The following is an 18,570-nucleotide window of genomic DNA, read 5'->3' as shown; positions in this document are numbered from 1 at the left end:
ATACCTTTTAAATAATAAAAAAGCTGAACAACAGAAACATAAAATTTTCTTGTTCACTTGCTAAGGACGAGGAACTTGGGCAGAATGTGAAATTAGCTTATATTCTCACTTACCGTTTGCAAAGTCTGTCCCAGAAGACATGGAGGAGTGGTCAGTGGATGCTGGGCGTTGCTTGTTGTGTCGATGTCTGTTGCTACGGTGCTTCTGCTTGACACGCAGCTTCTGGCCCTGCAGCTGCTGTCCTGTGGACTGTGTCTGCGGTGATTCCCTTGGAGGGCTGTGGGGATTCTTCAGCTGCTGCAGCTGCAGCTGCTGCTGCTGCTCTGTGGACTGGGAGGCTTGTGGCTGTCGCGGCCTAGAGCTGGAGCTCTGCAGCTGCAGCTGCTGTTGTTCGCGGTGCTGCTGGGGTGCCACTGGTTGTGGAGGCCAGCTGTGAGGCTTCTGCAGCTGCTGTCGGTATGGCATGCTCTGAAGAGGAGACGCAGGCGGTGAGGTAAGTGAAGGCGCTGGGGGTGGTGTAGTGGCCATGGGTGTCGTTGCAGGCTGTCACAAAGAGCGTGTTGTCCTCATATTGCTGGTAGCCCACGTGCTGCTAATAATGCACAGGACCAACCTAACCTACTAATTACAGGGTGACGTAGGCAAAATGGGCCCTACTATTGCATGATAAGTGCCAGTCTTTACATTACCGACTGGTTTTTGTGTGTACTGATGATTTCATTATGTGTAATTCCAAGTGTTTTATGAGTCAGCTTACTGGAAATGATACACTGAAGGTGGAAACGTCCTGACACTATTTCGTTCACAAAACGCTGGAAGAACTGGACGTGTGTGGACTGATGTGTAAGCTGTAACTCGTGAACAACATTTTCACGAAATTATCTTTTATTCCCATCTGAAGAGGCTACGGTTTTGTGGTATTCTAATAATATCATTCAGCTGAGTAACGTTTTCTGGTGTTGGGACTAATTTTGGATAGCTTCTAATACTTTTTATTGTTTAATCCACATTGTTAGAAAAGATTGTTTCAGAAATTCATCGCAGACCTTAGCCATTGAAATGCTAGACAAACGTGGAATAGGTAGTGGTATATGCAAGATATCCCTTGATATAGTCGTCACGAGTTTTTCCATGATTTTTGTGACAATAACGCCATTTTATGTTTGTAGCATACAAGGGTAGTCAGCAAAACGGAGATGACGACGATGGTGATGATGTGTGTCACGAAATTCCCAGTGTCATTAGAACACATTGTTTTGGTTGTCATTTTACACAAAATGTTATCCTAACTATAATGCATCAGAACAGACTTAAATTACTGTGGTATAATATCCACTTGAATCTGTATCGATGATAACGATATAACAGGAAACTAATCACAGTTTAGAGTGCCAAGCTCTATCAATTGAATTTATACATAAGTAAGTGGCAGGTGCGATTCAGCGCTATTTGGAGAATTAGAAGGTGTGTCTAGACTGTTTGTAAAGTAGCACAAATGGTAACATACTGTGGGCGTTCGCTACTATTTTCATGCAAGTGTCACCTTGTTAATAGGTATGCAGCTATAATGTGCTGTTTCACAATATGTTACGTACCAGCTGAGCATAAACGTAACTCATAATTTCCGAAGGACGATATTGACACTAGAGTATAAACACAATTCATAAGGGCTACGTAAGTAGGGTCTAGTTGTGTGACTAAGAATACTTGGTAATAGATATTAACGCCATGATGGGATGACATCGCCTTCATTCAATAAACGTATAGCGGTGGTGTCCATATAAAGAAGTACTTTTTACAGCGTATTATTTACATGCGGTCTTTATATTGAAATAAGAAATATGGAGAAAAACGAGATTTGACCAGACTGCACCTACGAATGTTGTTGTTATGGTCGTCAGTTCTGAGACTGGTTTGATGCAGCTCTCCATGCTACTCTATCCTGTGCAAGCTTCTTCATCTCCCAGTACCTACCGCAACCTACATCCTTCTGAATCTGTTTAGTGTATTCATCTCTTGGTCTCCCTCTACGATTTTTACCCTCCACGCTGCCCTCCAATGCTAAATTAGTGATCCCTTGATGCCTCAAAACATGTCCTACCAACCGATCCCTTCTTCTAGTCAAGTTGTGCCACAAACTTCTCTTCTCCCCAATCCTATTCAATACCTCCTCATTAGCTATGTGATCTACCCACCTTATCTTCAGCATTCTTCCATAGCACCACATTTCGAAATCTTCTATTCTCTTTTTGTCCAAACTACTTATCGTCCGCGTTTCACTTCCATACCTGGCTACACTCCATACAAATACTTTCAGAAACGACTTCCTGACACTTAAATCTATACTCGATGTAAACAAATTTCTATTCTTCAGAAACGCTATCCTTGCCATTGCCATGCTACGTTTTATATCCTCTCTACTTCGACCATCATCAGTTATTATGCTCCCCAAGTAGAAAACTCCTTTACTACTTTAAGTGTCTCATTTCCTAATCTAATTGCCACAGCATCACCCGACTTAATTCGACTACATTCCATGCATAAGGAACTTTAATTTTAGAATTAATTACAGAAAGTTATGAAATCAGGAAAAAGCAAAGCACCAATTTGAGCCATATATTAGGAAATAGGCTTAAAGATGAAACTTTTATATGAAAAAAATAACACAGAAGACTGTAATCAGGTAGAAAAATTTAAAGATGAAACTAGGTTGATGCTTTATGGCCATACCCAAGAAAAGTGTTGATAGAACGACAAGAAAAATTGTGCATCAGTTTGTAAAAGGTAAACCTAAATGAGTTAGGAAAATGTGTGAGGAACTTGAAACCGATATTCAAGAAATTGAAGACAGGATAAAGTGTAAAAACCTAAATTAAAAGGTGAGAGGTTTCAAAGACAAAACAGTCCCAGAAAGACAGGAAAGATAATGTATGACACACGACAGGAGAGAAGAAAATGTGAACAGATGAACGGCTACTGAAGAAAGCGTAAGGCTAGGTTTGTAGCTTAAAAGTGATCTTCAGCTGACTTGTGCGAAAGAAGAAAAAGAAGTAGATGAGAGAGCTCACCATGGCGTCACTCTGGTGGAAAGTGTCGCTGTTCCCCAGAGCCTTGGCGTGGTCGAAAGCGTCACGGCCAGCACTGGCGCTGCCGACCTCGGCTGGAGCCTGCAGCTGGTCGCTCGGGCTGGACGAGCCGTCGACGTCGTTAAGGAAGAACAGGGCGTTCCCTCGCGTCAGTAGCAAGCTGCTGATTGGCGGGGGTGTGCTCCTGCAACAGCGGTTGCGAATCCTCAAGTCGTTCGAGGGAAACACACCAACAGTAGTACTGTGAGCTCAGCGGCCAGGTGTAGTGTCCGTGTGGCAGTCGCATAGTCCATGTGTTCTCTGCCTAGTCCGTTTCATAACGCCTTAACATCATTACAATTATTTTAGTCATTACACAATATATTAGTCAGTTCTAATCGTAATACACTCCTGGAAATTGAAATAAGAACACCGTGAATTCATTGTCCCAGGAAGGGGAAACTTTATTGACACATTCCTGGGGTCAGATACATCACATGATCACACTGACAGAACCACACGCACATAGACACAGGCAACAGAGCATGCACAATGTCGGCACTAGTACAGTGTATATCCACCTTTCGCAGCAATGCAGGCTGCTATTCTCCCATGGAGACGATCGTAGAGATGCTGGATGTAGTCCTGTGGAACGGCTTGCCATGCCATTTCCACCTGGCGCCTCAGTTGGACCAGCGTTCGTGCTGGACGTGCAGACCGCGTGAGACGACGCTTCATCCAGTCCCAAACATGCTCAATGGGGGACAGATCCGGAGATCTTGCTGGCCAGGGTAGTTGACTTACACCTTCTAGAGCACGTTGGGTGGCACGGGATACATGCGGACGTGCATTGTCCTGTTGGAACAGCAAGTTCCCTTGCCGGTCTAGGAATGGTAGAACGATGGGTTCGATGACGGTTTGGATGTACCGTGCACTATTCAGTGTCCCCTCGACGATCACCAGTGGTGTACGGCCAGTGTAGGAGATCGCTCCCCACACCATGATGCCGGGTGTTGGCCCTGTGTGCCTCGGTCGTATGCAGTCCTGATTGTGGCGCTCACCTGCACGGCGCCAAACACGCATACGACCATCATTGGCACCAAGGCAGAAGCGACTCTCATCGCTGAAGACGACACGTCTCCATTCGTCCCTCCATTCACGCCTGTCGCGACACCACTGGAGGCGGGCTGCACGATGTTGGGGCGTGAGCGGAAGACGGCCTAACGGTGTGCGGGACCGTAGCCCAGCTTCATGCAGACGGTTGCGAATGGTCCTCGCCGATACCCCAGGAGCAACAGTGTCCCTAATTTGCTGGGAAGTGGCGATGCGGTCCACTACGGCACTGCGTAGGATCCTACAGTCTTGGCGTGCATCCGTGCGTCGCTGCAGTCCGGTCCCAGGTCGACGGGCACGTGCACCTTCCGCCGACCACTGGCGACAACATCGATGTACTGTGGAGACCTCACGCCCCACGTGTTGAGCAATTCGGCGGTACGTCCACCCGGCCTCCCGCATGCCCACTATACACCCTCGCTCAAAGTCCGTCAACTGCACATACGGTTCACGTCCACGCTGTCGCGGCATGCTACCAGTGTTAAAGACTGCGATGGAGCTCCGTATGCCACGGCAAACTGGCTGACACTGACGGCGGCGGTGCACAAATGCTGCGCAGCTAGCGCCATTCGACGGCCAACACCGCGGTTCCTGGTGTGTCCGCTGTGCCGTGCGTGTGATCATTGCTTGTACAGCCCTCTCGCAGTGTCCGGAGCAAGTATGGTGGGTCTGACACACCGGTGTCAATGTGTTCTTTTTTCCATTTCCAGGAGTGTATTTTCATTAAAGAGCTTTTTATAGGGGAAATATTTTTATTGCTTAAGTTCTATTCGATTTTGAAGAACTGGAAACTAAATATTTGTTTAAAACTGTCGCTGGCTTTGCCATTACTCGAAGAAATATTTTTATTGGTTAACCACTCTTCGATTGTGAAGTTCTGCAGACTACAGTTATCTATATCTATATACAGAAGGCTTGTATGTGTACATACTGACGGACGTTTCTGCATGACCGATCACTGCAACCCACCTGTGGCTGGCACTGACTCACATTGTGGCAGCCGTTGTTTCACCATATCCCACTCTAGAGATGGGCAAACTCGTTCATCCTTGGGAACTACACTACTGGCCATTAAAACTGCTACACCAAGAAGAAATGCAGATGATAAACGGGTATTCATTGGACAAATATATTATACTACAACTGACGTGTGATTACATTTTCACGCAATTTGGGTGCATAGATCCTGAGAAATCAGTACCCAGAACAACCACCTCTGGCAGTTCAAAAATGGCTCTGAGCACTATGGGACTTAACATCTATGGTCATCAGTCCCCTAGAACTTAGAACTACTTAAACCTAACTAACCTAAGGACATCACACAGCGCCCAGTCATCACGAGGCAGAGAAACCTCCGTCAGTAATAACGGCCTCGATACGCCTGGGCATTAAGTCAAACAGAGCTTGGATGGCGTGTACAGGTACAGCTGCCCATGTAGCTTCAACACCACAGTTCATCAAGAGTAGTGACTGGCGTATTGTAACGATCCAGTTGCTCGGCCACCATTGACCAGACGTTTTCAATTGGTGAGAGATCTGGAGAATGTGCTGGTCAGGGCAGCAGTCTAACATTTTCTGTATCCAGAAAGGCCCGTACAGGACCTGCAACAAACGGTCGTGCATTATCCTGATGGAATTTAGGGATTCACAGGGATCGAACGAAGGGTAGAGCCACGGGTCGTAACACATCTGAAATGTAACGTCCACTGTTCAAAGTGCCGTCAATGCGAACAAGAGGTGACCGAGACGTGTAACCAATGGCACCCCATACCATGACGCCGGGTGATACGCCAGTACGGCGATGACGAATACACGCTTCCAACTTGCGTTCATAGCGATACCGCCAAACACGGATGTGAGCATCGTGAAGCTGTAAACAGAACCTGGATTCATCCGAAAAAATGACGTTTTGCCATTCGTGCACCCAGGTTCGTCGTTGAGTACACCATCGCAGGCGCTCCTGTCTGTGATGCAGCGTCAAGGGTAACCGCAGCCATGGTCTCCGAGCTGATAGTCCATGCTGCTGCAGACGTCGTCAATCTGTTCGTGCAGATGGTTGTTATCTTGGAAACGTTCCCATCTGTTGACTCATGGATCGAGATGTAGCTGCACGATCCGTTACAGCCATGTGGATAAGATGCCTGTCATCTCGACTGCTAGTGATACGAGGCCGTTGGGATCCAGCACGGCGTTCCGTATTACCCTCCTGTACCCACTGATTCCATATTCTGCTAACAGTCATTGGATCTCCACCAACTGGAGCAACAATGCCGCTATACGATAACCCACAATCGCGATACGCTACAATCCGACCTTTATCAAAGTCGCAAACGTGATGGTACGCATTTCTCCTCCTTACACGAGGTATCACCACAACGTTTCACCAGGCAACGCTGGTCAACTGCTGTTTGTGTATGAGAAATCTGTTGCAAACTTTCCTCATGTCAGCACGTTATTTGTGTCGCCACCGGAACCAAACTTGTGTGAATGCTCTGAAAAGCTAATCATTTACATATCACAGCATCTTCGTCCTGTCGGTTAAATTTCGCGTCTGTAGCACGTCATCTTCGTGGTGTAGCATTTTTAATGGCCAGTAGTGTATTTATTTTAACAACTGGTTTCAGTCGACTGGCCATTATCAGGTATCTGAAGACTGCAATAAATTTCAATTATTTCCATTTGGTGCACAGGAACCTGATGATGCTCAGTCGACCGAAACTATTTGCGTAGTATCCTGCCCACTCGTCTAATATAAGGTGCCTAGGAAGCTGTTTTCTCGGATCGCTAGACAATAATTCAAGCAAATCGTATTACCGGACTTCATTACAATACGAGTAAGTTAAATTGACAATTCTTAACTTTTTGCGTATTCTCAAAGGTGTGTCGCAATCAACTGGCGACATCCACAGAATCATGATCCTTCGCTATGTTCAATGCAAGCAAAACAAAATAGTTCATAAGGCACTGCTGTAGCGTTAGTATGACGGTTAGTCTTTCAATCGGGCCGCGGCTAGGCGACACGACACTTATACGAGGGTCGTTTGAAAAGTACGTGCAAAGTCCGAGAGATGGCACCACAAGTGCGTATCGAGATCATGTTTAGTTAGCAGCATCTTTGGAAAGAACGCACACCAAGTTTCAGCCATGTTGGTGTATTTCTTTGTGTTTGGTATTCGTGTGAATCAAGGAAGTCGAGTGATTGTCAAAAAATGGACGAAGAAGAATTTCGTGTTGTGATTAAACATTTCGTTATGAAAGGTAAAACGCCTCAGGAGACTAAAGGGATGCCTGATAAACGTTACGGTGATTATGCACCTTCGATTAGAACAGTTTATAAGTCGTTTCAAAATTTTCGGAGTGGTCATATGCGCACAAGTGATGCTGAACGTTCTGGACGCCCTGTGGAGGTTACGACTCCAGAAATCACTGATAAAATCCATGATATGGTGATGGATGACAGAGGAGGTAACGTGCGCGAGATTGTTAGTGCTGTGGGCATCTCAAATGAACGGGTACATAATATTTTGCATAAATATTTGGACATGAGAAAGCTATCCGCAGAATGGGTTCCGCGATTGCTCACGGTTGACGAAAAATGGAATCGTGTGAAGTGTTGCAAGGATGGTTTGCAGCTGTTCAGGAAGAATCCGCAGGACTTTAAGCGTCGTTTCGTCAGTATGGATGACACATGTGTACATTACTATACTCCTGATGTCAAACAACAATCCAAACAATGGGTTACCAAGGGAGAATCTGCACCAAAAAAGGCGAAGACCAGTCCTTCGGCCGGAAAGGATATGGTGACTGTCTTTTGGGATTCGCAAGGGATAATCCTCGTCTTTCTGGAGAAGGGTAAAATTATTACAGGTGCAAATTATTCATCGTTATTGGACCGTTTGAAAACCGAGCTGCAAGAAAAACGCCGGCGATTGGACAGCAAAATATGTCCTTTTCCATCATGACAATGCAGTAGCACACTCCTCAGCAGTTGTGGATGCAAAATTAATGGAAATAGGATTCCAACTCGTTTCACATCCCCCGTTTTCTACAGACTTGGCTCTCTCGGACTACTATTTGTTCCCCAATTTGAAGAAATGGCTTGCAAGACAAAGATTTTAATCAAACGAGGAGGTGATTGCAGCAACTAATAGCTATTTTGCAGACTTGGACAATTCCTATTATTCTGAAGCGGTCAACAAATTAGAAAAGCCTTGGGCGAAGTGTATAAGTCTAAAAGGAGACTACATCGAAAAATAAGAAATGTTTACCCCAAACACGTAGTAGTTTTTATTTTTGCACGGACTTTTTAAACGCCCCTCGTATGGAGGCTCCACCAGCTCGAACAGTCCCATGCCGACATGCACGGTCCATGGATTCATGAGGTTGTCTTCATGCTCGTGCACGTCCATCCACTCGATACAATTTGAAACGAGACTCGTCCGACCGAGCAACATGTTTCCAGTCATCAACAGTCCAATGTCGGTGTTGATGGGCCCAGGCGAGGCGTAAAGCTTTGTGTCGTGCAGCCATAAAGGGTACACGAATGAGTCTTCTGCTCCGAAAGCCCATATCGGTGATATTTCCTTCAGTGGTTCACAAGCTGACACTTGTTGATCGTCCAGCATTGTAATCTGCACCAATCTGCGGAAGGGTTGCACCTCTGTCACATTGAACAATTCTCTTCAGTCGTCGTTGGTCCCGTTCTTGCAGGATCGTTTGCCAGATATAGCGATGTCGGAGATCTCATGTTTTACCGGATTCCTGATATTCACCGTATACTCGTGAAATGGTCGTACGGGAAAACCCCACTCAATCGCTACCGCGGACATAGTGTGTCCCATCTCTCGTGCGCCGATTATAACACCACGTTCAGAGTCACTTAAATGTTGATAACCTGCCATTGTAGCAGCACTTGTCTTATATAGGCGTTGCCGACTGCAGCGCCGTATTCTGCCTATTTACATATCTCCGCATTTGAATACGATTGCCTATACAACTTGCCTACGCGCCTCAGTGTAATTATACAGGGTGTTACAAAAAGGTACGCCCAAACTTTCAGGAAACATTCCTCACACACAAATAAAGAAAAGCTGTTATGTGGACATGTGTTCGGAAACGCTCAATTTCCATGTTAGAGCTCATTTTAGTTTCGTCCACCTACGCTCAATGGAGCACGTTATCATGATTCCATACGGAATACTCTACCTGTGCTGCTAGAACATGTGCCTTTACAAGTACGACAAAACATGTGGTTCATGCACGATGGAGCTCCTGCACATTTCAGTCGAAGTGTTCTTACGCTTCTCAACAACAGATTCGGTGACCAATGGATTGGTTGAGGCGGACCAATTCCATGGCCTCCACGCTCTCCTGACCTCAACCCTCTTGACTTTCATTTATGAGGGCATTTGAAAGCTCTTGTCTACGCAACCCCGGTACCAAATGCAGAGACTCTTCGTGCTCGTATTGTGGACGGCTGTGATACAACACGCCATTCTCCAGGGTTGCATCAGCGCATCAGGGATTCCATGCGACGGAGGGTGGATGCATGTATCCTCGCTAACGGAGAACATTTTGAACATTTCCTGTAACAAAGTGTTTGAAGTCACGCTGGTACGTTCTGTTGCTGTTTGTTTCCATTCCACGATTAATGTGATTTGAAGAGAAGTAATAAAATGAGCCCTAACATGGAAAGTAAGCGTTTCCGGACACATGTCCACATAACATAATTTCTTTCTTTGTGTGTGAGGAATGTTTCCTGAAAGTTTGGCCGTACCTTTTTGTAACACCCTGTATATGTCTGATGAAATAAAAAGAGCAATTTATTTTTCTCTGCAAGTATGGCAACTCTTACGCTGTAATTTGATTTTAACAGTGTGGACTGCAAAAGAAAGTGTGTGTGATAACAGTTGTAATAAGAGAAACTGTTATCGATCTGAAGAATGGATTCAGTATATCATTAGCAGAGCACTGTGGCATATACTTACACGTCACTGGAAAAAAAATATTATGGAAATTGTGGCGATTGTGGAGACATCACAACAAGAGTAAACAAGGTGACTAACCTCTGCACAACGATTCCATCATCAATAGCATTGCTGGAGATTTCGACACCGGAGCCCATGTCTGCCCAGCGGTATGGGCTGCCAACAGCCCTTACAGACGTGTATGCAGTGGAAGACGCCTGTAGTTCCTGCTGCTGCTGCTGCTGCTTCCGTTGTTGTTGTTGTTGTTGCAGCTGCTGCTGTTTCTGCTGCTGCTCCTGCTGTTGTCGCTGCTTCTGCTGTTGTTCCTGCCTCTGCTGCTGCTGTTGCCGTCTCTGCTGTTGCTTTTGCAGCTGCTGTTGTTGCAGCTGCTGTTGCTGTTGCCGTTGTTTCTCCTGCAGCTGATCTCTCAGAATCTGACTGTACTCGGGAGGCAGGTGCCTCATCTGGTGGTACAACGACTGCATCTGCCGCTGATGTTGACCGCGCAAATACTGTAGGTCAGTGGCTGCAGTCGAAGACACGGCAGGCGTGGTTTTTGGGGCAGTGGTGGATGTGGAAATCTCAGGAGGACTCACTTCACTGACATCTGTCCTGGAATAGTAATAAATTTTATGAGAAATTTAATCTTTCATAACCACATAGTCTGTCATGTCTGATTTGTTGTGAAAAATGTTCTCGGTGAACTTGTAGCGATAATTCTGCATGAACATCCGATATTTCGGCAATAACCACCACTGTCTTATTTGGGTAAGCAACTGACTGTAAAAGAAACTTGAACTATTAGGCCTTTGCCTGTTAGTGTGTCCATCTCTTCATTGGCATTCCATGAATTCTTCGGCCTTCTATATTATAATTTCTGAGTTAGTAAAATAGTGTGCCATTACTCATTCTGTCAAGGTGTTTACTCCACTTTCCTTTGTCGTCTTCAGTTTTGTTTCGTACGTCAAATGTGTTTAATTCTTTCCTAATGTCTACTCTGGTACAGAATTTCACAGCTCTAAGAAATCTCACGTCACCTGCCTCAGTCTCACCTTCTTGTCATTTGTAAATGACCCACGATTCACTTCCGTAGGGTAATGTGTCGACTGCCAAAACTTCATTCTTGCTATGTTTCGTGTCTTGTTTCTACGGATCCACACAGGTTTCAAAATTTTGCTACTTCGTTGTCTATATCTTTATCTTGCTCATATGTGACATCACGTCTCACATAACTGGAATGGCTGACTTGTCCTACTGCGGTACTTTTGACCACTACTTTTGTTCTCTTGGCACCCCTTCCTGTACTTAGAAGGTAAAATCGTTTTTGCAGATCAGTCTCTTTCTCTGTTAAAACTGTGCCCTCATCGGTACATAAAGCACAACTCAGAATAGTCCCATTGTCTGTTCTAATACCTGAATGAAGCTTGGTTTTCTATTCATGCAGTAAATCGTCTGACAGGGTGGTCAGAAACAGCGCGAAAAGCTTGTATGGGGGTTGCGGGGTAGGATAAATAGTTGTTAAGAAAAAAAAATCGATAGGTTGCGCGGTTTCCCAGTTAATTACGACTGAAATTAGCCAATCACACGTTGTGCGCCCACCGACGATGGTGTTGTAAGTAGGCTGTTTAGGTTTTTATGTCGATAACGCCACGTAGCGCTCTGTATGAAAACCACTGACTGTGCTGTGTGCAGTCTGTGGCTGGTTTGCATTATTGGAATATTTGCTATTGTATTGTTCGGCAGTTGGATGTGAACAGCGCGTAGCGTTGCGCAGTTGGAGGTGAGCCGCCAGCAGTGGTGGATGTGGGAAGAGAAATGGCAGAATTTTGAGAGCGGGCGATCAGAAAGAGTAAATTTGTAATACTGTAATCATGAACTGATATATATATATATATATATATATATATATATATATATATATATATATATATATATATATATATATATAGACTTTTGAACATTATTAAGGTAAATACATTGTTTGTTCTCTATCACAGTCTTTCATTTGCTAACTATGCCTATCAGTAGTTAGTGCCTTCAGTAGTTTGAATCTTTTATTTCGCTGGCAGTATTGGCGCTCGCTGTATTGCAGTAGTTCGAGTAACGAAGATTTTTGTGAGGTATAGGTTATTGTTAGGCAGGGACATTCTTTTAAGGATTATTGAAAGTCAGATTGCGTTGCGCTAAAAATATTGTGTGTCAGTTTAGTGTTGATCAGAATAAGTAAAGAGAGAAATGTCTTAGTACGTTCAGTTCTGCTCAGCTGTTTGAAAATCAAATAACGTAAGAGGTTTTCCAGCGCTATCATCTTTAAATTTTTCTAAGGGGACGTTTCAGTGTCACCGAACGCTTTCTTCCTTTGGTTTCCTAAAACCTGTACGAGACAGCGATATAAAAATTTTACTAGTGATAGCAGTAAGGATCGAACCCGAGCCAAAGGATTTGCAGTCTCGTGCGCTATGATCTACACGCTGATTGAATCGGGCGGGCCGATTGAATTCGCGCACACAACGGCCTGACTGTCTAATTTCAATGCCAATTAACTCGGAAACAGCTAATTCTTTTCTTAACCATTATGTTTCAGCACGACCCACCCTGCATCATTCTTACAAACTGTTCGGGCTGTTTCTGACCACCCTGAATGTATAAAATAGCCGGGGCGTAATGGTAGATCCATAAGTGACCCTCCCCTCCCCCGTTTACCGATTTCCGGTTGTAAACCTTACTTCACGAACTAAAACGATAACTGAAGGAAGGAATTGTCAGATCAGCAGGCTATTACAACGCTTCATTAAAAAAGGTGCTGCCAGCTCTCGGTTTATATCTACCACAATTGTTTCGCATAGGCTTCTCAAGGTGTTTACTACCATGATGGTTTCGTACAGGCTTCTTAAGATATTTATTAAATAGAATGGGTGCCCCCTATTCATCGTTAAGTTCCACAGATTTTCCCTGTTAATTTTATCAAAGGCCTTTTCTAGATCAACATTAGCTAAGTGGTACTAGACGCTGCAACTACAAAATTACACAGGCACCTACGTCACCTGACACTAAGAGCCTGCTTGGAAATTTTTGCGCCATTATACATAATGGTGCAAAAAAGGATGCTGCGAGTGAGGTTTCAGCGTTGGCACCATTGATCTCTAGTCTACCTGCATGCTAGTCTATGGTCTCTGATCACAGAACTTCCGAGTGTCTGCTGATTCCTTTGCTTTGCGTCGTCTCCCATGTTGCAGCCGGGCGAAGAGTTTTGATTGGCCTGTACGTGATTAAGGTACATTTACGGATTCCGGGTTGTAAACCGTACTTCATGAACTAAAACGATAACCGAAAGAGGGAACTGTCAGATCAGCAGGCTATTACAACAGTTCATTATAAAAGGAATACGTAATCAGAACAATTGATTCCTTCGAGCATCCAACGGATTATGCAAACTCCCTCTCGGTTTTGACCCTGAAATGGTAACAGAAAATTTACTGTTCTATAAATATTTCGGATGCTCTATGTTTGCTGCGCGTACCATTCAGCAAGCTGACAAACAGTTGTAACACCATTCCCTTGTACACGTATCTGTGTCGTTAACATAGACCACATGTAACACCCATAAATCCAGAAGTTTCGCCGACCGGAGTGGCCGAGCGGTTCTAGGCGCTTCAGTCTGGAATCGCGCGACCGATACGGTCACAGGTTCGAATCCTGCCTCGGGCACGGATGTGTGTGATGTCCTTAGGTCAGTGAGGTTTAAGTACTAAGTTATAGGGAACTGATGACCTCAGAAGTTAAGTCCCATAGTGCTCAGAGCCATTTGAGCCATTTTGAACCAGAAGTTTCGCTCAGAACTCGGTATTTGAGCCCTGCCGAAGGAAATATGTTCCCACATTTGCATTACGTGTGTGTGACAATCATTGGTAACATAAATACCAATAGGCAATGTAACAGATACCAAGTAAGAGAACACGTACTTCGTTTCAGATTAATGTGTAGGTGACATTTCACATTTTAATATCAGTTTTTATTTCACAAGTACATACTTTGTTCACATGTAGTATTTACTAGTAGCGGCATGACTGCGCAAACCCTGTCTACTTTGTTTAAGACTCATCTACACCGTTTATAACATTTAATTTTACGACTTGAACAACTGAAAAGTTTCGCTAATACGGTATACAATTTATTGATTTCTGCAGCATCCAATGGCGTTATTTTGTTAGACAGTGGAGTTCACATGTTAATTTCTGATCGTCACTTCAATGTTAGGATCACAGAAGATTTTTGAAATCATAGAGCAGAATTGTGATAGTGGTATATGCGACGTTATATGTTAGACATGTAGTTTAGACAGAGATCATTGCTTGACACCAATACAATCTGTAGTGCAGTGCACACAGCTTAGTCATCTGCATCATATCGTCATTTCTTCGAGAATCAGTTACTTTCCTGACGAAACAGTGGTGACCAGTGTCGAAAACTCGGATTTCATACAGAATTAAGGTGACGAGTGCACCGATAACAGCTCATTCAATTTGTTCTTTCATTTACAGTCGTCGGTCTTTCAGTAACGTTTGATCCCTCCCTTCATTTCTTGACACATTATATAACGCTTGTCCGTCCTATACAGCAGTACTGCTGTATCTGGGATCATTACCAGGTAGAATTAATGGAGTATATCGAGAAAGTTCAAAGAAGAGAAGCACGTTTTCTACAATAGTGAAATAGGGGAGAGAGTGTCATTGACATGATACAGGATTTGGGGTGGCCATCATTGAAACAAAGGCGTTTTTCGATGCGGCGGAACCTTCTCAAGAAATTTCAATCACTAACTTTCTCCTCCTCCTGCGAAAATATTTTGATGACGCCGACCTATATAGGGAGAAACGATCATCGTAATAAGATAAAGGAAATCAGAGCTCGCACTGAAAGATGTAGGTGTTCGTTTACTCCGCGCGCTGTTCCATATTGGAATAATAGAGAATTATTGTGAAGGTGATTGTATGAACACCCTGCCAGGCACTTAAGTGTGTTTTGCGGAGTATCCATGTAGATGTAGATGTAGTCATTTACCTAAACATACTGTCTCCGTATATTAAGGTCTTCTATGAGATGCTACAGCTTCAATTGAACGTTGGAAGGACTTGCTCAGTGGTAGGCAGATAGGGATACTGTAAATAATGCAACCTACATAAGAAGTATTTCGTTTACATTTTCATGATGTTTGAGACATCAAAACAAGAGTTCGAGAAGGTAAGGGAATGAAATGGATTAGTATGCGGCCTTGTGGTTCACAGTCTTACTTTTTTCCCGAGACAGAAGATACTCTTTTTCCAATACAATGATGCGTCATTTTTAAATGTAACTTAAGTAATATCACTACAGTTTTATACGAGGAAATATTTTACAAAACCAAAGAGAAAATTTTCTTAACAAAAATTCAGAATATTGCCCTGTTAAACAATGTTTTTGTAGCTATGGAGCTAAAATAACGCTGAACCAGCAGCCTCTGTTTTTACTTTTACTCAAACGTGGAAACATTTTTGTGAAATGCTTCACCACATATTTTAACAAGGCTCAGTCCATAGATATTGTTAAAAGATATTAGATACTGTTAAGAAAAGTGTATGACTCCAATATTCCGTAGTTAATTCAATACTTCCAAAGATAAAATATCTAAAACCTTTCATAAGGCATTAGATAAATTCACATTATGTGATATCCCTGCAACTAACGCAACAAATATCATATTAAGCTGCTTACATACTCTTTCATACTCACATTCATGTCTTTTTGAAAAGACACACTGTTAGTGATTACCAAATTTGAAAAGTAGAAATGTTTTTCGTAAAGAAGTACACAATGCATCTTTATTTTACATGAAACACTCTTCACTGACTACTGTAAAAAATTAAAATATATCTTTAATACTTTCTGCGAGAAACATTAAACAAGTAATACCACAAGCTCCGACATTTCTTTACTACGAACGATAATACTACTTGGTAGAAAGATATAGACATCTCTGTTGCTACTTGGCATAAACATAAAGACACCTCACTTTTGTGTATAAACCTTCTCTGTGCTGATATGTATGGCTTATAATGTTAGTTTAAATCCGATAGAGTTTCTATTGGCAGAATAACACCTACATTTAACATTCGCAAGTTTTCTGAGTCATCACTGATTCTTGTAGATTTATATTGGTATTTTCTTTTTATAGAAATTCTGTCTTTGAGATTAACTGGAAGGCTGTTTGTCTGGTTATCAGACCAGCTTCAAGGCTTTTATTCTCGAAACATGCATAGTGTCGATTTCGCGTGGCTTCATATTTTATGAAACTGTGCTAGCATTTAGTCGATATAATTTGAAGAAACTATAGAGAATTTTTGGCTTCATCATTTCGGGAAAAATGATAGAACTCTTGTTCAATCACACAGACACACACACACACACACACACACACACACAGGGTGATTCAGCTGCCCCCTACCTATGCGGTTTATGCAACCCACCACGCCTTCAAATACCACATGCTAACTTTACTTAGTCTCTCGCTCACTACGTTCAAGCTATTAGTCCTACAGAAAAAGATGAACAGGATGTTTTTGTAGCAAATTTGGTGTAGTTAAATTTTGTACTGGGATACGTTTTCGCTGGAGGCGACGGTTTTAGAGTTATTCAAGAAAAACGCGATTGAAGGTCATTTTTGTAGGGTTTTCTTGAATACTTCGAAAGCTACAGCCTCTGGCGAAAACATATCTCGATGGAAAATTTAACTACTTTAAATTTCCTACAAAAAGGTCCTGTTAATTTTTTTCTGTAGAGCTGATAGTTCGCATGTAGCGAGCGAGAGTATATGAAAATCTTTCACGTGGTATTTGAAGGGGTTGCAGGTTGCATGAAACCCATAAGTCGACACAGCTGAATCACCCTGTATACACTGTCCGTCAGTCACACAATTTGTATTGACTTGTCTGCAGACCAATCGTATATTTTTAGAATGATTCATTTATTTGCAAACGATCTGTGCTCTACTACAAAAATTTCTGACATACTTACGCACCAGACCAGGACTCACATCCAGACCATTAAACTTCATAGGTAATACTCTAGAAATAAAGATTCAAAAGCAGGATTAAAATCAGGACGAGAGGACATCAGTGATAAGATTCGTTGATGATGTTGCTATCCTCAGTGAAACTGAAGAGGAATGGCAGGACCTGTTGAAAGGAAAGAACAATCTAATAAGCACACGCCACGGATTGTGAGTAACTCGAAGAAAGGCGAGACCGACAAGGGCTAGCAAAAATAAGTAATGGATAAATTGGTGACCGCAAAGTAGATGAAATTAAGGAATTCTGTTATCTTGGAAGCAAAGTAACACATGATAGACGAACCATGGAGCACCTAAAAGCAGGCTAGTGCAGTCACACAGAACATTCCTGGCCAAAAGATGACCATGGTGGCAAACATCGGGCGTCGTTAGCGGAAGAAATTTCTGAGAAAGTATGTCTGAAGCACAGCATTGAATGGAAGTAAATCAAGAGCTTTTGGAAAATCAAAAAAAGAGTTGGAGCATTGAGATGCGCTGCTTTAGAAGGATGTTGGAAACCTAACACGAAGAGAGGAGGTCCTCCATAGAACTGGAGAGAAAATAAATTTATGGAAAACATGGACAGTATGATAGGATCTGTGTTAAGACATCGGGGAATAATATCCATGGTACCAGAGGGAGCTGTTGGGGATAAAAACTGTAGTGGATAACGGAGATTGGAATACACGCAACAAATGATTGAGGGTGTAGAGTACAACAGCTACTCTGAGATGAAGAGCTAGACACAGGAGAATAATTCATGAGAGGTTGCATCAAATCAGTCAGAAGATGCAGAAGATGGATATGCCCCCCCCCCCCCCCCCCAAAAAAAAGACAAAGTTGTTACAACAAGGAAGGACAGGAAAACAGCAATCAGTCAAAATTCAATTGGCTTTCTAAATGTTCTTCCATATCCAGATTTCAGCTATAAATACCCATCTTCAGTGCATTTGAGTGAGTTATAATCCAACAAACTCCTAGCAGTAGATGTCACCATATGACTCCACTGATGTACAGGCAGAAGAGGACCTCTCAGTTTCCTTCTGCGTGTACTGCTGGTAGTTTCGTGGATTATAATTCATTCAAATGCACTGAAGATGGGTATTAATAGCTGAAATGTTAATACAGTAGAATAATGAAAACGCAGTGGGATTGGGAGTGACTGCTGTAATTCCATGCTTCACACAGTCGCACAGATAATAACATACAATCACTGTGAACAACGCTTCTATAATTATGGAACCAAAGTAGGTAAAGTTGTTACTACCATCCTTCCTGATAATAACACACGGTTACTGTGAACAATGGTTAAATAATTATGCAACCAAAGCAGGTAAAGTTG

General features: G+C 43.1%; 1 protein-coding gene across 1 annotated transcript in view; it reads right to left on the bottom strand.

The window, feature by feature from the left end:
• The window catches only part of LOC124551231 (protein split ends-like), a 124,289-nt gene that overhangs the window by 38,818 nt on the left and 66,901 nt on the right, over nt 1-18,570 (bottom strand). Inside the window, exons 3-4 of the mRNA XM_047126224.1 lie at nt 3,069-3,270; nt 114-543 (exon numbers count right to left, since the gene is read on the bottom strand). Coding sequence (XP_046982180.1) covers nt 114-543; nt 3,069-3,270 — 632 coding nt within the window. The remainder of the gene's footprint in view (nt 1-113; nt 544-3,068; nt 3,271-18,570) is intronic.

This window comes from Schistocerca americana, chromosome 9, assembly GCF_021461395.2.
Source record: "Schistocerca americana isolate TAMUIC-IGC-003095 chromosome 9, iqSchAmer2.1, whole genome shotgun sequence".
NCBI lineage: Eukaryota > Metazoa > Arthropoda > Insecta > Orthoptera > Acrididae > Schistocerca > Schistocerca americana.
This window is presented reverse-complemented; position numbering and strand designations above follow the sequence as displayed.